General features: G+C 36.3%; 1 protein-coding gene across 1 annotated transcript in view; it reads right to left on the reverse strand.

Moving 5' to 3' along the window:
• The window catches only part of LOC140777504 (alpha-N-acetylglucosaminidase-like), a 34117-nt gene that overhangs the window by 5134 nt on the left and 5245 nt on the right, over positions 1-23738 (reverse strand). Inside the window, exons 5-14 of the mRNA XM_073121662.1 lie at positions 16279-16364; positions 13227-13321; positions 11170-11251; positions 9719-9825; positions 8249-8279; positions 5922-6039; positions 4685-4732; positions 3802-3912; positions 3594-3695; positions 2732-2830 (exon numbers count right to left, since the gene is read on the reverse strand). Of these exons, the coding sequence (XP_072977763.1) occupies positions 2732-2830; positions 3594-3695; positions 3802-3912; positions 4685-4732; positions 5922-6039; positions 8249-8279; positions 9719-9825; positions 11170-11251; positions 13227-13321; positions 16279-16364 (879 nt within the window). The remainder of the gene's footprint in view (positions 1-2731; positions 2831-3593; positions 3696-3801; positions 3913-4684; positions 4733-5921; positions 6040-8248; positions 8280-9718; positions 9826-11169; positions 11252-13226; positions 13322-16278; positions 16365-23738) is intronic.

Genomic DNA, 23738 nt, shown 5'->3' on the forward strand with positions numbered 1-23738 from the left:
TAAAGTCTTCTAATCTAGAGCACAAAATCTAAAAGAGCGGAAGGGTAAATAGGTGAATCCTAAGTGGAGGTGGAATCCGGGTACATCACGCTCAGTCGCCCCGCTGACTATTACCTGAAATAAATAAACAAATACAAAACAATAGAACTCGTGAGCCAACAAATATAGCTCAGTGAGTGGAATCCACTCGAACCAAATAAATTTTTTAAAACATATTAATGCTGAATAAATGAACTAAAAGCAACAATAACCATCATAATATGCAATAGACATGCTCTCTACATAATAACAATAGTAACAATAGAGAAATGTTACAACTTGTAACCTTGCACGTTTTCAAATTTATTACATCTTTTTGATATTTATACTGTTATATGTCTCAATGGGTCTAAACCCTGTGGATCCACACCAACTAGAAGTCACCTCGAGATGACGCTCGGGACTTTTCTTCATAGCTGATCCGGTTAGGGTCATCAGAGGGTATCACCCTGTGATCAGCACACTCTGTCTTTTCCTCTAACCGTTGAGAGAAGTTAGAGTCACCTAGGAATCTCTCCTAGGACTGTTCCCTAACCCTGCCAGAGTCACCTAAGGAAGTCACCGCAGTGATCTAATTTAGGACTTTCCCCTGGACTTCTAGATAGACTTGAGTCACCACGGAAAATCACAAACGATTTATACCGGGACTGTTCTCTAAGTCATATCAACATTAGTCTCATTTTTCTTTTCACAATTTTCAATATTAGCACGAAGTATGGTGATGCACTGAATATAATAATTAAATGCACACAGAAAATAAAACAATTAAATTTTCGCATGTACGGATGAAATAAATAGACTTGCATACAGAAATTGCAATAATTTAATTTTTACGCATGGGGGTAAAATAAATAATTTGCACACAGAAAATTTACATGGTCTGACAAGAATACGAAATACAATAAAATAAATACGTGAGTGAACCCACTCACCTGAGTCTAGGCAAGACAACCAAAATCTCAAATCTCTAGCCCACGTACTAAAAATCACCACCTTAAATAATAAATAACAATAACATTTTTAATTAAAACAATTATTAAAAAAAAGTTTATACAATTTTACCTAAGAATAATTAATTTGGGCTAAAATAAACCCAAATCAATTGGGCTGGGCTGCAGTTGGCCCGCAGCCCACCCAAAACCATTTCATAAATGGATTGGGCCAAGGCCCAATCCAATTAGATAATGGAACCGGGTCGGGTTCCTTGGATTCGGATCCAACCCGACCCGAATCCATCACTAAAGGGAGAAGATCAGACTCGGCAACCCGAGTCTGTCTTCCCCAAACCGAAGAGAGAGAGAGAAAAAGAGAGGAAAGAAGGAAGAAGAAGAAGAAGAAGAAGAAGGCGACGCCGGCGGCCGCCACTGCGGAGGTTCGCCGGCGCACCCTTAGTTCCTGACGGGATCCGGAGGTAGCGGCCGCGACTCGAAGCCGTCGGCCGGCCCGATTTGCCGACGAGGCCGAAAACCCCCAAATCAGGTAAATTTCGAATTTTCTCATTTAAAATTTAATTAAATTAGAGGGGTGGGAGAGGGCTTACGTGGGAGTCGTGTGGTGGTCTCTGCTGGCTCCGGCGGCGCTCCGGCTGGCCGATTCCACGGCGACAACTCCGTCGGCGAAGGAGGATGAAAAGAGAGAGAGAAAGAAAGAGAAAGAAAGAGGGCGTAGGGTTCCAGAGAGAGAGGATTAGGGCTAATTATAGATTAGGAGAGGATTAAATCTAATCCAATTCGGATTAGATGAAATCCCCCCAAATCAGCTGCGTGCTGGAGAGGGAGAGGGGAGGGGCTGCACGTGCAGAGCACGTGCACCCTCCTCTTTTTTTTTTTTTTTTTTTTTTCTTTTTTTTTTTTTTGGTTTTGACATTAAATCTGTAAGAAAATTCAATCTATAAACAACACCTTGTCCTGCAGAATAGCCTTCACTATCATAACTTATAGCTTTCATCATTACCTTCATTGGCATAAGCCCATAACTCATAGGTAATTGGTTGCTAGCAAAGATTCTTATTTAACAAACTGGTTACTTGTTGAGCTCTACAGATTATTTTTACTACTATTAACATATTAAGTGCATGCATTGATATGTTTTTGATGTAGCACTTGGCTCTATAAACATTTAAGTACTGGAATTACTGTTGTTGCAATAGCACTTGGCTCTACTTCTACAAATGTACTTTTGTATATATGCGACATAAGATTATATTCTGATTACAGAATATGATTGGAATTTGGATGATAATGATCTTCATAATTTTGTAATTACTAGAAGTAATTTGGTTTGAAATTTTTTCTCACTTATCTTAACACCAAATTGATCAGCATACTTGTCAAACATGATTCACATCCTAGCCTTTCTGGTAATCCACCCTGCAAGCTTTTGGTGTCCATAATGAGTTTCAAACTTAAAATAAGTCGTCAGGACAACATAAATCCTATTTTCATGAATTTGACAATAGAAAGGTCTTTTATTGATCCCCTTATGATGTAAATAACAATGTAATGCTAAAGGAATGGATAATGATCAAGTAAACCAATTTGGCGACCTCAAACTTGATGAAAGAAGTCCAGCCTATAAGTTCATGCCTTCACAGCTCATTGCTACGTGAAGAGGGATCAAGCTAGTGAAAGAAACAAAATTGGAATATGGGGAAATTAAATATATTGGAAATCTATGAGTAACTTCTTGTTACCTTGACATCTATTTGCTCATGACGGAACGCCATTTCAGACATGAGATCATAAACAATGGGATTTTGCTCAATGCCTTCCATACACATCCCAACACCAACCTTCAATGTTCAAACAAAGAAATAAGTTTGTAAATGCAGCACATTGATAGCAAATAATTGGAATTCTTCAGAATCTCTCAAGAGAATAACATGCCTATGTAAGAACTATGATATGCCAATGGTGTTAGAACATTCCAACAAAAAAGTTGACGCAAGATATATTTACTAGAATAGATACATATGTTAGATAAACAGAAACAAGAACTAAGCTATTGACTTTAATGGAGTCCACTCAAATTCTCAAAACAAGAACTAAGATATCTTCTACTTGATTGATATTTTATCCAGCCATAGAGCCATGAAAAGGAAATTAGAAGAGAACAGAACACTTCAATTTATGAACTTGTGATAATTATTTACAAGAAGATGTAATAGTTTTGAACAGAATTGTTAAAGAAATTGATGGTAGAAAATGTTAATATATGGTGAAATATGCATAAACACAGGAAATATTTATGGAGTCTCTAGTTAAGATACCATCATGCAAGTTCTCCACTTAATATACTTTTAAGTTAAATATAGATATCAATATGTACAAATAAATGCATACAACACATGCACCTAAATTTCTATGACCCTAAATCCTGACAATGAGGCACCTAAATCATTTGAGGAACACACACTAAAACCAAAAGCCCTAGTAATGTCCCATTGTTCATTACACACTCGTGTCACAGGTTCATCCCTACAAGTTCATTTGGTCAACTACTTGTGTAGTAGAACAGTATGTACTTTTTGAAAGAGCAAATTATCTACTGCTTACCATTGTTGAATTATCACTTAATCGAGCTTCAACAGGTCCATATGCAATAGCATCTAAAATGCCATACATCTCAATGTTTCCAGCAAAATTATGTAGCATGCACCTGCAAATTAATTGATAACACTAACTTATCTGCGAGCCAGATAGAATAATAAACAATTTTGGAAGTAGAAGTGTGTAAAGCAGAAGTAGAGAACTGAAGAACTTTCCATATGTAGGGAACACCGTAAAACTGCTCAGATGTAATCCATATTGGTTTGACCTCAGCATATAGATCAAGAACAATCATTTGACCAATAGGAATAGAATGCAAGAGTGCCTACATATCACAGATATCATAAGTAAAAAGATAAAAATGGGAACTAAATCATCTAATTGTCAAAAGTGAAAGCAACATTAAAGAGCATATTTTAATAAATGAAACAGTTAAAAATTAGGCTCATATATGTGAAGACATAAAGACACATAAAGTTTAATGGAGTCTTACTCTTTATCTGCAATAAGAAGAATATAAGGGACAATGAAGAGTTTATGCATATCCAGAGACAAAAACAACAAGCATTTTAAAATTTGCCCTAGTCAAATATATCACTCCGCCATAAAAGTTTTTCTTTAGGTAAATGATGCAAGTATAATGTAAAAGAAAAAACCTATAACCATTTTCTTCATTCAAAGTCTCACATCCATTGTATCTACCACATCAGGACCACTAAGCCCTCACCCTCTAATTCCTATAATTTTTCAAAGTTGAGATACTACAATGTTTTCTGGAACATCTATAATTGTTCTAACCATATGCCTGTGAACAAGAACTGAATGTGGGTGGCTGTTAAACCCGTTAATTTGGAACTCCAGAGTGGCTGCTTACACAAATTATATGTAATAGGGTAGATTGACATGTAGTTGACCACAAGTTTGGGCTTCATTACCCATGAATATCCAATCAAATTTCCCATGATTTTCCAAAGACTCCAGTGGCAGTTCAAAAAATATTACAAAACATAGTATGCAAAAGGTATTATAAATAAATCAATTATTTGAATGACAAGTATTAACCAAAGATTTTAAAATAATCCAACTAAAAGTGTTACCTTCATCTGTGGTGGCTGCCAGAAAGGATCATATGAGAATAACCAACCCTACAGAAGATTATAAATCTTAGCTAGACTTAAAAAGAGTATGAAAATGACATAAGGAAAAAACGCCTCAAGTTTCCATAAGTGCATATAACTCATTTAAATAGCAACAATTGCATTGATAACAAGCACTGGAATTTGCCATAAATACAGGCTTTCAAAATAAGAAGTCACAGCACAGTGAAAAACAACCATTGTTTACATAGAACATTTTTTTTAAAAGATGATAACAGAAGTTGTATATCAAGTTATCAACATCACAATGGAAGTTAAAGATTGTAATCCACCAGAACTAGGGCAAATAAATATTTGATCGAGTTCACATGTTGATTGTTGATAAGCATCAAAACTGTTCAACAAATGATATTCATCTATATGCCTTTTTTCCACATCATGTACACTTAAGACATCTGAGAGTTATTGCTTCACTTGTACGTTCACTATGTCTCTGTACACTGGATGTCTTGCTTGCCAAGATGCATCCTCGGTTGCAACAAGCGGAGGAACAAAAAAAGGAGTACAGGCAAAATATAATTTATTTATTCTAAGTTGATCTTGTGATCGTTATTATTCTTATATAACAATATACAGTTTTTTAGAGCCATGTCATCATAGGATGCCACATTGCAAATGATTGTACAGCAAGCAACATCTAAATATTGATTAATTTGCCATGAAAGAATGAATATCAACTTCGACAAATCTTATCAAATAGCTAAAGCAGAAATAATTCAATAAGTTAAAGTAGTTTTAAATGAAAAACAAAGCAACCAATGAAGTCATTTAGAAGATCGCCAAGATTTTGTGATCCACTGCCAAACCTATTCCAATTTCAACAGCTCAGACCCAGATCATGGGGATCACCGGAATACTTGTATCATTCCTTTAGTGCCCCAGGTGGCAAGCCCACCAGGCTCCATAAAGGCATGTCAAACATGTGGCTTGTTGCACCCACATGATATATAGCACAGTAGCAAACAAACATCAACAAATAGCTAGCAGATCGATAGATACCACAATAGAAATTTGCAAGGATATTTTCCTGTGCACCCCAATTAGCACGGGTTGCACGTATACTGTCAGATATTTATCGGCCAAGATAAATGTTGAATTATTAATCCTAGCATGATAGCCCACATAGAGCAATAATTTCAACAAAACATAGGTACTGAGCATTTCACAACATGCTCACCTGCATCAACCAAATTGCAGCAGCATCACCGCTTTGCATCCCCTTATATATTGCAGCACCTAATAAAGATATATACTTTGGGTCTTCTGTAGGAGGAGTGTTCTCATCAAAAGTATCACTTCATCATACAATTCAAGTATCGAGTAAGAAATAATTAATCAGGTGAAAGCATCTTAGCAGTGTAATCTTCAATTCTATCAGTTTTAGAAGCATAGTGGGTTGCAAAAAAACTTGCTAATATATATGAACTATGAGAAACAAAACAAATAAGTAGACTACAGCAATTACTGTACAGTGGAATGGAACAATTCAAATTAGTTCAGCTCTTTGCATGAAAATACTACAAAAGAACATTTTAGAATTAAAAATTCTTCTGTCACTCAATATGATAGACAGATAGAGAACCTTGCACTAAAGAGAGCTTGAGGAGATGGACATACAGCCCATCAAAATATTCAGAACTAATTAGAGGAAAAATGCATTCATCAGCTCTTCAAGTAATTTTATGTCCTATAACTCTATAAGTCAAACAAAATTGTTATCAAACATTATCACCTTCCCTGTCATATGAATTCTTAATGGAACTGAAACATATTAGCAAAATCATCAGAATGTCAAGGTCCATTAGTTTCATGTATCAATGGCAAATTCATGAACAAAAGCACTTGTATTGAGTTGTGCATTAGATGCCATGTATGTGGTTAAGGCACAAACAAACTTGGGATCAAATCAGCGGAGAAGATTGAAGACATGTCAAGTTAGTGCATTTCAACAGTTTTATCAGATAGGGATCATTCAAATACTGACAATTTATCTAGATTAAATTGTTCAAAGGGCGTTCGAATGGACTTCGAACAAATATTTTCGGAATGTGTTGTATGGTTGTTTGAAAAGTGTTTAAAGAACTTTTGAACGCTAGGTTGCAAAAGTATAGAGAATACACTACAGCGTTCGAATGACACATAATGCATTCGAACATTGGCACAGATTTAATAAGGATCGTTTATGGTCCGTCTGAAGAGGATACTCGGCATTCGGACATAGTAGATTTCAGTTTTGTGAAGCTGCAATATTTAGTTTCCAACAGGTATGTCCTTTTGTGCTTCTTTTGGTCCGAATTGAGGATGAACTCCTACAGTTATTTAAGGGTCCTTAAAAGCTTTTCAAGGTAGATCTCATGAGTGCAAGTATTCCCAAAGAGTTATCAAGTTAAGTAAGGAGATCAAAGTCCAAGATTGTTTCTACTTTGCTGGTTATTGTCAGAATTTTGAATGAACTTTATCATCCACAATAGTTGTGAGTTCAGCGTCTTGACACAACGAGACATGCGAGATCCAAGTCGAGCGACGTCAATTGGAGTCAATCTACTTGAAATTGGAGTGGTGCATCATGGAGTCCAGCGAGCAAGAAGTACTTCGATCAATAATCATGGATTTTAGCAATGGGGGTTGTAAGTTTTCTTGCAACTATGATTTATTGCAATAGACTAATCCGTGTTTGATTGGATCCGTGATTTTATTCTCTGTTAAGAGGAAGATATTTCCACGTAAAAATTGGTGTGTGTGCATTGTGATTCTTGTGTTGATATAGTTGCCTTATCTTGCATACTATGCTTTAGATTTTACATATGTTACTTTCCATGAATCATTATTAACTAGTATGAATAGGTTCCATAATTATTGTTGTTAGTTGTGATTTATGAAATTGACAAATCTTTAGGTTTGCACACTCGCTATGTATATGTGATTAATTCGCATTATATGTAGTGGGCTTGGAGAATTTTTCAATTCATATCAGAGCTTTTCAAATTCTCTCGCTCTTTTAATTAGTATCAAAGCCCAAGTGCTTTCAAGATCAAATTATTGGGATAGTCAAGCGACCAATTGATTTCTTTCTGGATTGCATGACTTCATGTTTCAAAAAAGTTGGGATAATTTTGATATGGTTCTCACTTCTCAGCGGGTTGAAACCTACACATAAAAATTATCGTGTAAAAATATTTGCAGACTTGCCCCACATGCCTAAAGTATCATATGTTCAAGCTATAGAAAAAAAAAAGTAATTGCTAAAAACCAGTTTCCAATCTTATGGAAAAAAAAATCAAAAGATAGATTATCAGATAAATATAATGTCATGGGAAGAGAGCCAGATAAGAAAGAGATAGAGCTCCCATGTGGACAATGAATTAGATCTATTTGGCGAAAGCGAACAGCATCTTGAAAACAATGAAAATCCATTTTTATGCAATTTTGACAAGTAGGAGAATACAACATTAGTAAGCAAAAACATTGCATGGGGATTGAAGTAAAAAGGGTAAAAATCCATACCAATTGTATATGTGACTGCTCCTACCGTATTCTGCATAAAACACAGAAGTTTTTTAGACATCTAACTGATTGCATATTCATATTCTAGAAAGAGGATATACCAAGCTAGTCACTAGCAAGCTGTTTATGTCACCATGCTTAAAGAGTACGAGAACTTCTAGACCATAATGTAGAAGCAAAGAGATAGAACAAAATATGAAAGAAAAAGAGCAACTTACCAGTTTTATCTAGGGTTCAAACTATAAATACCTTCATAAGTTCTTCTATAAAATGTTAATGGATCTCTCTCCCTTGATTTTTACTAAGATGTACAATCTCAGATGGGCAAAATATCTGTCATGAAGCTCTCAATAAGTCAATATAAGAAATTTTAAAACCCAGGTGAACTGACCTGACTTGAAAATGAAAAATGACCTTCATAGGTATCTCATGATTAAAATGAAAATTTAAAATGTATAGAAATCCATCAAAAGTTCAGAACCTTTCCATATTACTTTCATTCTAAATTCTACTTGCAGTCTCTGCACTCTTCAGTTCTATGCTTCTACCATCAAGCTCAAGCACGCCAAGTAAAACTACCTAAATCCTCCCATTTTTGGCAGAACCAGGAATCAACAGTCATCCTCCATTCCCTACAACTAGAAACCCTTACATCTCCCATTTTATCATAACTGAACATAACTGGATTTTAACTGAAAGTCATACGTCTTTAATTTCTAACAATTATTAATTCCCTTTCTAGTTCTCATTAACTAATTCCACTCCAGACTAGCATATCATTAACATTATGAGTGTAGCATCAGTCCTCAATAACAACATAACAATTTCTGATGCAAAACCTGAGATCAAAAGGAGTATCAACTATCAAGAAAGGAAGATCCAGCTAGCTTACTGGATGAAATAGGATAAAAGAGTCATCCACTAAATGCAGAACTATAACTATAAGTGAATAGTAACTGAATAATTAGTCTTGATGGAATTCCTTTCTTTGTTCTTGACCCTCAGTATGATCTACTTCAAGCAGTCATTTCTCATGATCTACTTCAAGCCTGAACGTCGACAATGCAAACTATGAAACTGTCCTTTGTATAGTTCTTTATATAAGGTATATGTGGAAACTTTTTTTTTCTTTTTTGAGAGGGAAAGTGGTTTGGGCCCAGTTTGGAGCGCCAAATAAAAATAAAAGGAGGATTAATAAGAGTAACATGGACTAAGGTTAGAACAAGTTAATTACAATAATGTATATATTTCTCCTCATAATATATACATCAAAAATAGACAGTTATCTTAATTCTAAATTCTTAAACTATTTTTAATACAAAGAATAAAATTTTAATTGTTCGTTTTGTTCTTAAATATTATATATACTGTTCCAAGAATAGAAGGCATCTACCTCTAGCATCAAAATTCGATCTTCCATACCAAGAATCAAGAAACAAATGGAAAATAAGCAGCAATTGGAGCTTCTACCTTTAATTTGTTGTTCTATAAATAATCTCCCAATTTCAATAAACAAAGGATCGGTTGCATCTAGAAGATATGTACAGCACCACCTTGTATCGCCGTGAACTGTGAACCTGCACATTAAACATTAAAAAAGAAAAGTAGACAAATGAAATGAGAATATGAAGAAGTAGCTATAACTTTTAATACTATAGACAAGCATAGACATTCAAAATATCTTAGAAAAGTTAGATAAAATCAATTGATAATAAAATAACTAATATAATGACCCAAGCATGAGCAGCCTCGAAGAATTGATACATACCAAAATTCAGAACAATGTAACTACATAATTAGGTGTCAATTTGTGTTCATGATGAATAAAAATAAGACTCAATTACTAAACCACAGATATTAATTCTCCCAAAGAGATTTATGTCACTAAACTTTAAATCATAATTAATATGATTAATTTAAGCATAGGAGGAGCACAAGCAAAAGACCAAAGAGTTTGTACTGTAACTAAGCAATGTTTTATCAAGGAAGGTTTCTCCTGAAACTAATGCAGCTTCTCTTTACTTGAAATAAGAAAATTGAGGAAAAAAATCTGCCTAATAGTTTGCTCCATTGCATTCTCAAGGACATGGTTGACAAACTCTCCAACAATAATGAATATCTAGACATATTACTGAAGTCACATCCCAGTGGTAGTGGTTTTGCCGTTTGCCTAATAGTTGCTGGTTCAATACAATAAAGCACAAAGAGTGTTAACTGCTGCTATCTAAAAAAAAACAATGTCATCTTAGAAATAGTTGGTCTTACAAAATCTTGTCGATAGTCTGTGAATGCATGCATCAACGGTTCAGCATACATGTTTTAGACACTATGCTTACCTCAACAAGACAATAATAAAAGGCTAAAAGTTTAATTTCAAAATGCATCAAACTGTAACATATTAATCAGCAGACAAGTTCCATAGGGAAGTGGGAATTGCAAATCACGAGTAAAGATAAAATAGTGGTACAAGGACCAACAAGTTAGTAGAAGTTACAATGCCACTACGCCAAATCTTGGATTTACTAATCAGAAGAGGAATTGCAAATCACGAGTAAAAATAAAATAGTGGTACAAGGACCAACAGGTTAGTAGAAGTTACAAATGCCACTAAGCCAAAGCTTGGATTTACTAATCAGAAGAGAGCTTTAACAAGGCCCTATCAAGATACCTCCAGAGGAAGGTTGACCCTTACAGGAGAGAATAGAAGGATACAAGTTGAACTATAAAGAACTATAAAGAACTTTGTGTTCTTTAATTTTTCTTATTTGCAGATCTAAAGTGTTGTCCCGATACATTTTAAGTTAAATTTATGTGTCTTGAAAGACAATTTCAATGTTTATAATTGCATAATCTACTAAAATGCAAAGATAAATAATATGAACCTCATGACGTTATAGTTAAATATTTACTTTATCCCTTACCAATTACCAAGGTGGGTAATTTTAGCTGAAGGGTATTTGGATTTTAGTGCGGAAGGAACATTTCCGGAGAAGGCTGGAAGAACTGCAAGCAGAAGATAAATAAGAAACCTATTGTAGTGACATATAGAACTGCATAAATTTAAATCAAATAAATCTTTTTTAAAAGGATGTTCAAGTAGTCACATCCACCACTATATAACATCATTCCAAATGATATATAACAAAAAGTAATTCTGAAGGAGCATTAAATGACCAGATTTGCTTTCCATATTTCATACATACATACATACATACATATATATATATATATATATGTATAGGAAAAAATGGTAAACAATCTCTGGACAAGCAATTAGAGGAATACATATAGGAGTACTTGAAGGCTGAAACTAAAAATTTGAAAAGAGTAGATACTTAAATTGATAGAATTGGTCAAAAGCAAAACATCAAACAGAATCTGATTATTTCTGTGAAGTAAAAAATGAAAATACTCTGCTCAGCTTCTGCAGTAGGCTGCCCCTCTACTTTTCTACATAAATTAAGGAACTGTGTTGTACACTCTCCGGGGAAAAGATTGATATATATCAAGCCAAATAGGAAATGGACTCACTAAGTTTTAGAAGCTTGATCAAAATAAGGTCAAGCAAGTACCAAACCGAAAGAAATTTTTTTTTTTTAAAAAAGCACAGCATCTTGATTAAGAGCCATGTTACATAGTAATACAGGAAAAAAAAAAAGGAAACTGAGGCATACAGTCATGCGAATAGATAGTGAATAAAGGATATAAATGGATAGCCAACATTGAAAAATATAGTTGTGCAATGAAAGAAATGCTACAGGAAAATTAATGAAATGATACAGCAGATGGCCTGAAGGTGGTCTGAAAGATTTGTTGTGGTCACCTCAGAGAAGTACAAGATATGTGCATAAAAACTTGGTACTGGATCACTTTTTTTAGTAGAAAAAGATGTGGGCATGAAACCCAACAAGTATCAGCATCACAAGTACTAAGGATTTCAAGAAGTAGAAGATTGCAAAAGGCATAAGGCAAAAGCCACATATAATAAGCAAGTTGAAAATGTTGACTTAGCATACGTCACATAGATGGATTCAAGGAACTGTCAGAGGAACCACAATAAAAAGTTATACCAGAGTTCCTCTGATGATTAGAAAGAAGCTAATTTCTACAGGAGGAAGCATTAATAACACCAAAAACTTTGCATGTGGGTTTGTAACAGATAAGTTAGTCAACAATGAGACTAAAACTCAGTTCAATGTTGGAATCGCAATTTCCAAGAATATCTTCCTGTATCTTTCTTTAACAACTATATATCTGCTGCAATCTTAAGAATATCACCAACTTCAAGGATTATTGTGGCGGTGGCATGACAATTAGTCAATTACCCTCAGGGAGATCCACCACTGTGGATCGCCTATTGAATGCAGGACTTGGACTTGGAAGGCTCCACTCCAGTGCCATGTGCCCTTCACTCCAATGGCACAAGGATCCATGATCAAATTCCGAAGCATTGTATATAACTGAGTATACTTGCTCTCAGTCAACTAATTTATAAGTTCAGAATAAAATGAAAAATTGGTGAGTTAGTAACTAAATGAATGTGATGCAGAATATATTGGGATCCATCAAACAAACTTTGGAACCCTAAAAGAAGCCCACGTAACACCAAAGCATGATAATATTCCATAAAGATTCTATGCATGGATTTAATTGTTATGCAACAGGGACCATGCCACACAGCATGTACCATGTCGGTAACTAATTGCCAGCAAAGTGTCAATACCATAAGAAAGCACATCTATGGCTTGTCCATACATATGGCACACTAGACAATATTGGGATTATGTGTTGGCAAAACACTGTCTGTTGATAGGCCACCTGCATGGGATCCTTTTGTGGCACTTTGTCAATTTGTATCTATTTTAATCCATGATGACTGCACTATAGAAGGAATGGTAGTACAAAAGTTACTAAAACATCCAAAATTATGCATTCTTGCATGTCTATACTCAAGAATGAATGGTAGCATGAACTTTACCTGGAGACATCCCAAAGTCATACATTCTAGCAAGAATTTTCTTCTGAAGAGAAAGTTGATCGTCAAGCCAGCTTTGAGGAAGTGGTCCACCCCATCTATGATAAACCATCTTATGTATTAAGTATGAAAAAAAAGGTAGATATACTAGGATAAATAAATGGAATAAAATGAAAAAATTATAGTTTATGTCAAACATAAAATGAATAGATTGGACATAGAGAGAGAGAGAGAGAGAGAGAGAGAGAGAGAGCAACTGAATATGTGATCTTTGCTGAAGATATAAATAATTCCTCTATGATGCAAACATAAGTACATAAATACATCTTCCTCATAAGTTCTATGATGATACAAAATGTCAAGCTGCCATTGATAAATGACAGGTATTTACTTAGGCAGCTCCTGCAATTCTATTATGATATTAAGAACTCTTAGAATAGTACTACAGGCTAAGCTCAAGGGCATTGGACAACAAGACAAAGAAAACAAAAATGATATTTGCCAAACTGTAGTAAATAAAAAATTACTTGTATATTACACAAATTGCATCAACAGTCATGGTTGGTGCAAGAAAAACGTCAGTCTTAGATTCTGTGCATACATACAGGGCCTATCACTAGTATATACCAAAGCTAAAAGTGGTAGGCTTAGACAACTTGCTCTTTTTCTTCTCCACTATAAAATGATGACGTTGGGCATAACTCCCGAGTCAAGCATAAATACTGCTACTATCTGCCGAAAGGGTGTTTCACATATCTGTAAATCTGTGATCCTTTTGTTTTTCTTTAGTACAAGAAAGCAACATAATTAATCTAGTTGGAACAAGGACAAAAAAGAGTAAGACTATCTACATTGACTATCCTGTAATAACCAAAAATTTCTTCAATTATGAATTATTTTTTATTAGCATAACATTAAATAAGTTTACCAATTATTTATCTTTCTACTGTTTAGTTAAATGCTAGTATAGGGGTAAATGGGTCATCATATAGGTTTAATTAGGAAATCAAATAGTGGCATGAAGTCCTGGCCGTTTGATTGGTCACCCTGCAATCTTGATCATGAGGTTAGATCTTATACCCATTTGCCACATAAGTTAGATAAAATTCAATTGATCCACTCAGTTGTGTTCAATAGAGTCTAATTCAGAAATTTCTGTTGTTGTGGCTCACATATGTTAGTTATGATTTAACCCGAACTCTATTTGGGTCAATTAGATAGCTTAATCGAACTTGAGGTCTTGTCTCACCTGAGTTGGGTCATAAACCTAAACCAATCACTTCACTATAAATTAGTCGTGGACCCTCCTTTTTCTTCTTATCTCTACACAGCAGTCAAGAGTAAAAGAAATAATAGGGTGACAGCACTGTAGCATTGCTACAGTGTCGAACAAAGCGAATAAGAAAACGACCCCATCTTCTACCTCGAGAATTTCTCTGTCAGGTAACCAAATCATAATTTGATTTAGCGTGAGAGGTAGTGACTCAGTCTCTATATTGCGGTTATGTTCTGAAATCAATCAATGAGAATTAGAAATCGATTCAGATCTGAAATAATATGAGATAAAATTCTGTTTTAAAATTTTTTCAATCTAATCCAACTTAAAATTAATTCATATCTAATCTAGATCTGAATTAAGTTATTTGGTGTAGAATTAATGTAGTATGAGTTTAAGTCCATATTTGAGATAAATTCAGATCTAAAATTTATTTAGATTTAAAACTAATTCAAACATAAATAAGTTTGAACATGATTCAAAACCAAAGTAAACCAAGTTATGAACTATTACAAATAGTCTTCTACGATTAATGTTAACCAAAATCCAATTAGAAAGTTCTCTTGATTAAATAAAAATTAATAGTTATTTTCTATGAGTAAAGATGATGATTCTCCCTCGTACCTAGAATTTTCTATCTTAACACTTTTCTCCTGGACCACAGGTGAGTGGATTCATTAATAATTTCCTTCGTCCTGTATTTGTGAAAACTTATATATGGTTTTACGTTATAAGCTATCATATTATCTTTGTGCATTGTTATCTTTTGTGCAAGCTGCAAGTATATTAATCATCAGTAGCTAGCGAACTTAAACTATAATATTAGTAGGACTAGAGAACAATTCTGATATAAATAGCTCCGTCACTTTCCGTAGTGACTTAATTATATCTAGAAGTCCAGAAAACAAACCTATTTCAATCACTGTGATGACTTTTTCTAAATGATTCTAACGGGGTTAGAAAATAGTCATAAGCTAGACTAAAAGACTCCATGCAATGACTTTAATCTCTTTCTCAATAATTAGAAGAAAAGATGTGAGCGTCATCTCTCAATAACATCTCCCGGTGATTCTAATCAGAGCAGCTACGAGAAAAAAATATGAGCGTCATCTCAAGGGCGACTTTTAGTTAATGTGAATCCATAGGAACAAACCCAAAATGAGATATATGACATTTATTTGAGATTGAGAAGTACAAATAATAAAATTTAAGAATGTTGTTGGTTGTTACTTGCATTATTATTGTTGTTATGAGCATGCTTGGTATTATCAATGTATTATAAATTATTGAAATTTGGATTTTACAATCATGCTTTATGAATTATGGTTTTCAATTGCTAATTGGTAGATTCACCCACTGAGCTAAAATTGTTAGCTCATAAAACTCTCTTAATATTTTATATGCTTATCAACGTGGCAAATGAAACTGGTCCATTAAGACCTTTTTATTTATACTTGGTATTTGGTTTCTCTTTTAGTCGCATTAGTTGTTCTAATATTATTTTGAAAGACATTGTTTGTCTAACTTTGAGCATCTTTATTACATTGAGAGTTTTTATTAATTAACTTGGAGTTATTAATTTATATTGAGTTCTTTCATATTGTGGATTTTGGAAAGTTAATGTTAACATTTCGTGTATCTCAAGTCTATTGGAGTATATTGCATGTCATGATTTCCAATTTCATATCGTGATATATTTAGCAAAATATAAATGAACCAAAAAGTGTAGACTTTTACAGAAAATCAAAATGTCAAACATAAGAATAATTCAGTGCTCACCCATGCAAGTTGGCCATGCGTGACCATGCAAGAAAGGCTGGGCCCCCAAAGAAGTCATCCAAATCAGTACCACTTATATTAAATCTCTGGAAAGGCGTACAAATAGGAAAAATTCAGTTAGATACAGATATAGTATAACTGTGGTAATCAAGTGATGAGAATTATCAACACATGAAAGTATAAGCTAATGTTGCTCTTTATTCTCAACATAAATAGTCAAACAAGATCTTGATATGGTCCTCCATACAAAATGAGCCTATAATAATATAAGCAAATGTTGCTCTTTATTCTCAATCTAAATGGTTCTCCATAAAAATGAAGTTTCCTAGCATACATGTTAATTAGTTCAAATTTTTTAAATAAAATATAGATATATATCAATTCTTCAAAAAATCAATTACAGAAAGCATAGTACAACAAAACAATAAATACAAAGACAGAGAACTCACAATAATTCTTGTCTAACAAAGCTAAACATGTTTTGATATCCACCCATTTGAATTAAGCAAAGTACATTCGTAACACCCAAAACATATATATATATATATAGAGAGAGAGAGAGAGAGAGAGAGCAAGGGAGAGGCGGGGCATGTGCCCACCCTTACCCCTCCCTTTCTTCCCTCCTCATGCTCGACCTAATTCCTTTGTCGGGCCAAGAGTGAGGGAGAGTGTAACACCCTAAAAATTTTATAAAAAAAAGAGGGAGGGACCCACGCACGCGCCGAGCGCGTGTGTGCGTCCCAGCGCCCCAGCCACCCCCAATCCTCTTCTTTTTCTCCTTCTCTTCCTCTTCTCTTGCCGTGCACGCCACCATCCCAACCTCCCATATTTCTCCCCCCACCGCACCATCTCTCCCTCCCTCACCTTCTCTCGGGTTGCCGACGCCAGAGCTGACGAAGCCCCGAGCCGACGGCCGACGAAGCTAACCGCGCGACCCCTTGGTAAATCTTTTTTTTCTTTTTGTTGTTTTTCTTTCTTTCCCCGTACTTGCCTATCTCGGCCGCGTGGCTACGCCGTCGACCTCGATGGTGATCGCGTCGTCAACCTCGATGGTGGTCGCGTCTCTCCCTCTCCTCGATTTCCTCCTCTCTTTTCCCTTCCCTTCCCTCCGGCCAGCCGCCCGCCCCGGTGGGGGCTACGGGCCGCCGACATCAAGGGCGGGCTGCCGGCGGCGTGGGCCACCGACAACGCTGGGCCCTTCTCTCTCTCCCCTCTGTCTCCTTCCCTCGGAAGGAGATGGTGTGGGAGGGTGGGGTTTGTTTAACCCCCACCCATCCCCTTAGTGGGCTACGGTTCAGACCGTAGCCCACTAAGCCCAACTTTGGTGGGCTGGCTTGGGTCCAACCCAACACCCCAGCCTAGGCCCATTTGGGGTCATTTGGACCCTATAGCCCCATTTTTTTATTCCACTTGATTAATTAGCCTAATCATTCCCCTAAAGACAAATTATTATCACCTAAATAGTGTGAATTTTAGGATGACATGGAACTCACCCTAAGGAACTCTTGACCCATGTATATACCTAAAACCTAAATTCTCTAATAAAGTAATTAGTTCTATTAATTCGCTAACCTTACGTATGGCTTTACTTGCGTGAATTAATAGGATCAACACTGCGTTAGGGGAATTTTGGGATTCCAGAGGAGCCGACTAGCTGAGAAAAACTAGAGTACTATGGAAAACCCCCAAGCGAGTAGAGTTTATACAAGTCTAGAATAATGTAGTTGCAGCTATTATACGTTCTATGACACTATAGAAAATATTAGTATTAATGCATGCATCTAGTGTACCATGATATATCTTGACATGTGCGGTTATTGATAGTTTACTCATCATGATATTATGGGAATGTTAATGTTAGCATATGCATTAGTGTAACGATGCTCTACATGTATCATGTATGATAAACTCTTGCATAAATATCTGTTGTGAATATAGAGTGTAACGATCATGATAACTATGATATGACTTATACACTCATAAACACTGCACCATTTTCACCTATCATTAGTAGTCAGGTTCTGACTAGGCAGTGCCCCTATCCGTTCAACCCAGGGTTAAGGATAGAGTGTATCATATATGACTATATTATTAGCGGCCTACACCTGAGGTCGAGAGCCTGTATGGCATTAAGATAATTATACTGCATAGTCAGAACTAGATTATGATGATAGAAGAACATGATTGTAAGGTGAAGTTATATCTCTAACCGTACTCGACGAGGCAGGGTTAGGGCATCCATTGATGAGCCGAGGGCACCTAATTCTCCGGTTGAGGGCGGTGATGATTTAGAGATAATGAGATATGGCCCCACGATCAGGGTCCTTAATCTGATGGCCACAAACAACCGGTCACATATAGTGTCGTCATGCATGTGTGGATGACATTACCGCTAGATGTGTATATATTCCTCGATGTATGAGATGATAGATGGTTATGTGATGAATAATTTTCTTGAGAATATCTATACTGTGTGGTGAATGGCTCGGTAAGCTATAACGAAACATGATTAATGCCTTGGTGTGCATGAAATGACTAAACTACTCTTTTATTTCTAAGCATAACATGTAAACACTATGATTGAGATTTGTATGAATAAAAGATTGTATCAAGCTTTATTTCTGTGTAGACTTATACTGATATGATTAGGAGTTGGCATATTCCAAGATAATGACGTGTAGTCTTTATTGATTGCATTAATTTAGTAACTCATGATAAGTTATTTAAACAAGCGTATTGTTATTGCTAGCAACTATAGGCATACATTGGATATGCACCTGTGATTTTATTGTTATAGATTGCCTGAATTCTATTCGCTTAGCTGTGTGCTCACCACCTCTTGGTGGCATCATTTCAGAGCTAGAAAAAGCAAGTGCGAGTAGTGAAGAGTAGCTGCCTTTATTTTAGTTATGTCTATTAGTTGTATTGAGCCCCTGCGAGAGTGTTATGATTGGCGTTGTATTTTGGACTTTAGAATGTTATGACCTACACTTTTAGATCGCATCCAGGCTGCTCAATTAGAGGATGCCAACCTTAAGAAGATTTTGGAAGGATTAGAAAAAGGAGAAGCTCATGGCTATTCGAGATCAGATGAAGGACTAGTCAAGTACCAGAATCGAGTTTGTGTCCCAGCCAGTGATGAATTAAAGAATGAAACTATGTCAGAGGCTCACAGTTCAGGATTCAGTATCCACCCAAGCAGTACAAAAATGTATAGAGATTTGCGAGAAAACTTTTGGTGGAATGGCATGAAAAAAAACATAACTAACTTTGTGGCCAGATGTCTTACTTGTCAGCAAGTTAAAGTTGAACACCAAAAGCCTGCAGAGATGTTACAGCCTTTGCCTTTATCGGAATGGAAGTGGGAGGATGTGACTATGGACTTTGTCTCGGGACTCCCCCGCACTAGATCGAATCATGATGCAATTTGGGTGATCGTGGACAGACCAACTAAGTCTGCTCATTTTTTGGCCATTCGTATGACTTACTTTTTAGATCGTCTTACACAACTTTATATTAGAGAGATTATTCGACTCCATAGCGCACCTTTGTCTATTGTATCTAATCGAGATCCTCGTTTTGTTTCTAAATTCTGGCGGAGCCTTCATTCAGCTATAAGCACACGTTTGAGATTCAGTTCAGCTTATCACCCGCAAACTGATGGACAATCCGAGAGGACTATTCAAACCCTTGAGGATATGTTGCGAGCATGTTCTTTAGAATGGAAAGAAAATTGGGATGATCATCTTCCACTCATGGAGTTCTCATATAATAATAGCTACCATTCGAGTTTGGGGCTAGCACCTTACGAGGCGTTGTATGGTAGGAAATGCAAATCTCCACTTTGTTGGTTTGAGATTGGTGAAAGACAGTTATTGGGACCTGATATAGTACAAGATGCCACGCAGAAAATTGTTAAAATCAAGAAAAAGCTTCTTGCAGCTCAAAGCCGTCAAAAGAGCTATGCTGATAACCGAAGAAGAAACCTTGAGTTTCAAGTGGGTGGCATGGTTTTCCTAAAGGTGTCAACTTGGAAAGGATTGATTAGGTTTGGTAAAAAAAGGCAAGTTAAGTCCTCGCTTTATTGGACCTTTTGAGGTGTTAGAGCGCATTGGAGAGGTGGCATACCAGATAGCACTACCACCTAGGTTATCTAAAGTACATAATGTCTTTCATGTATCTATGTTAAGAAAGTATGTGCTTAGTGCAGACCATGTGATCGACTTCGAGCCTTTGGAAATCCGAGAAAATTTATCTTATGAAGAGCAACCTGTGGAAATTCTAGAGACTGAGCATAGAACTCTTCGAAATAGGGTTATCTCATTCGTGAAGATTTTATGGCAAAACCATAAGCCAGAAGAAGCAACTTAGGAGCGTGAAGATGAAATGAGGGAAAAGCATCCAGAACTATTTCCTCAATCTTCATAGGTCTATTACGGTATTACCTTATCCTTTTACTACACTAATCTTAATTTCGAGGACGAAATTTCTTTTTATTCGGAATAGTTGTCAGAACCAAAAAAAAAAAAAATAATAATAATAATAATAATAAAATAAAAATAAAAATAGGGGTTGAGAGAGGAGGGTGCACGTGCTCTGCACGTGCAGCCCCTCCCCTCTCCCTCTCTGGCACGCGACGAGGTGCAGGGAAGATTTTCTCTAATCCGAATCGGATTAGAGTTGATCTTCTTATAATCTATAAATTAAAACCCTAAAAAATTATTTCCTCTGCTAAACCATCTCAGCCCCCTCCCCTTCTCTCTCTTCTTTCTCCCCTCTTTCGCTTTCTTCTTCCTTACCGTCGGAGTCATGCCGTGGAATCGGCCTGCCAGAGCGCCGCCGGAGCCATCGGAGACCACCACGCGACTCGTTGATAAGCACTCTGCCACCCCTCAAATTTAATTAAAGAATAATAAGGTAAAGTGAAAATACCTAAATTGTGGGATGTCGGTTTCGCCGACAACTCACACCGGCCGGCGGCTACGGATTGTTGCTGCTCGTGCTCAAGGGCTCCAAGCCGTTGGCCTTGCACCACGGTTGCCTTCTGGGAGAGCCCCCGTGGCTCTAATCACCGTCGATCGTGAGTTGGCTGTGGTCGTCGTCGTCGGCAACTTCTTCTCCTCCACCTCGTGTGGTTGCTGTGGCCGTGATTGTGAGGGGGGGGGAGCTTAGAGTTGACTAGCGACCGCCGACGGCGGCGGTCGCCGATACTCTCCCTTCCTCTCTCTCTTTTCCTCTCTTTTTCTCTCCCTCTCTCTCTATTCGGCTTGGAGAAGATCAGACTCGGGCAACCCGAGTCTGATCTTCTCCCTTTTAGTGTTTGGATTCGGGTCGGGTTGGATCCGAATCCAAGGAACCCGACCCGGTTCCATTAGCTAATTGGATTGGGCCTTGGCCCAATCCATTTAAGTGATAGTTGGGTGGGCTGCGGGCCAACTGTAGCCCAGCCCAACTGATTTGGACTTATTTTAGCCCAAATTAATTACTTTTGGGTTAAAATTATATAAAGATTTTAATATTTGTTTTAATTAAAAATGTTATTATTATTTATTATTTAAGGTGGTGATTTTTAGTACGTGAGCTAGAAATTTGAGATTTCGATTGTCTTGCCTAGACTCAGGTGAGTAGGTTCACTCACATGTTTATTTTATTGTATTTCGTATCTTAGTCAGACCATGTAAATTTTCTGTGTGCAATTTATTTATTTCACCCTTACGTATAAAAATTAAATTATTGCAATTTCTGTGTGCAAATCTATTTATTTCATCCATACGTGCAAAAATTTAATTGTTTTATTTTCTGTGTGTATTTAATTATTATATTCAGTGCATCACCATACTTCGCGCAAATATTGAAATTTGTGAAAACAAAATTGAGACTAGTATTGATACGACTTAGAGAACAGTCCTGGTATAAATCGTTTGCGATTTTCCGTGGTGACTCAAATCTATCTGGAAGTCCAGGGGAAAGTCCTAAATTAGATCACTGCGGTGACTTTCTTAGGTGACTCTGGCGGGGTTAGGGAACAGTTCTAGGATGAATGAGAAAATTTCATATGTGACTCTAACTTCTCTCAACGGTTAGAGGAAAAAACAGAGTGTGTTGATCACATGGTAATACCCTCTGATGATCCTAATCGGATCAACTATGAAGAAAAGTCTCGAGCGTCATCTCGAGGTGACTTTTAGTTGATGTGGATCCACAGGGTTTAGACCCATTGAAACACATGACAGTATAAATATCAAAAGATGTTAATATGTTGAAAACGTGCAAGGTTACAAGTTGTGATATCTCTATATTGTTATCATTATTATTATTTAGAGAGCATGTCTATTGCATATTGTTATGGATATTATTGCTTTTAGTTTAATTTATTCAGCATTAATATGAATTAAAATTTATTTGGTTTTCGAGTGGATTCCACTCACTGAGCTATAGTTGTTGGCTCATGGGTTCTATTGTTTTTGTATTTGTTTATTTATTTCAAGTAATAGTCAGTGGGGCGACTGAGCGAGATGTACCCGGACTCCACCTCCATTTAGAATTCACCTATCTACCTTTCCGCTCTTTTTGATTTTATGCTTTAGATAAGAAGTTTTCTTCATTTAGTTTAGAGACTCAAAAACATTAACACTGTTTTATCTTTATTGCAATTAGTTATAAAATTTAATAAAGCACATTCTCATTTTATTTATTTATTTTGCCATCGTACACGTAGAGAGTATTAATAAGGCTTTGTGCATCTCAAGCATATTGAGATGCATGGCCGATCATGATTCCTATTTTGGGTCGTGACACTACGCCCGATTTTTCTTCCTCTTCATTATTATTTTTATTATTATTAATTGTCCCCTCTTTCACTACCCCCTAAATTTAGGTTCTGACCTGGTGATTCCGTCGCAGAGCACCCTAGAACCAATGCTCACCCCTAAGCCGACCATGATTAAAGTAAGGACTGCTCATCGTTAAGAATTTTACCAAATCCATGCAGATGGTCTATCAACTATTGTATTTATCGCTTAATGTGATCGGTGACAACATGAGCATCTATGACATGCTAATTCGTTTATTATACTAAAACTTGTTTGATTAACATACTGCCTGACATAATTTTTATAAATTTAATTGTGATATGCATTCATCCGCATGCTTAGATACGATTACCCTTCTTACGATTACGTTATGCTAATCATGTTTACCTTATCGTGCTATTAGTACTAAAGCACGATCATAAAGGGAATGGTCTCTTCGCCTCGACAGTACCCGACATTTCCTCGGCTAGGGTTAGGGGCAGAGGATATTTATATTATTGCATAGCAGAGCCCACACCTGAGATCTTAGTTCGTGGATCCCAGACAATCAGATAGTCGTTTCGCCGGACAATATGCGATTTACTATCGATTAGCGAGAGTCAACCCCTTAGAATATTTAAGCTGGAAAGTAAGAGTAAGATGACATAG

This window comes from Typha angustifolia, chromosome 15 (genome assembly GCF_048772165.1).
Source record: "Typha angustifolia cultivar Huaian chromosome 15, ASM4877216v1, whole genome shotgun sequence".
Lineage (NCBI taxonomy): Eukaryota > Viridiplantae > Streptophyta > Magnoliopsida > Poales > Typhaceae > Typha > Typha angustifolia.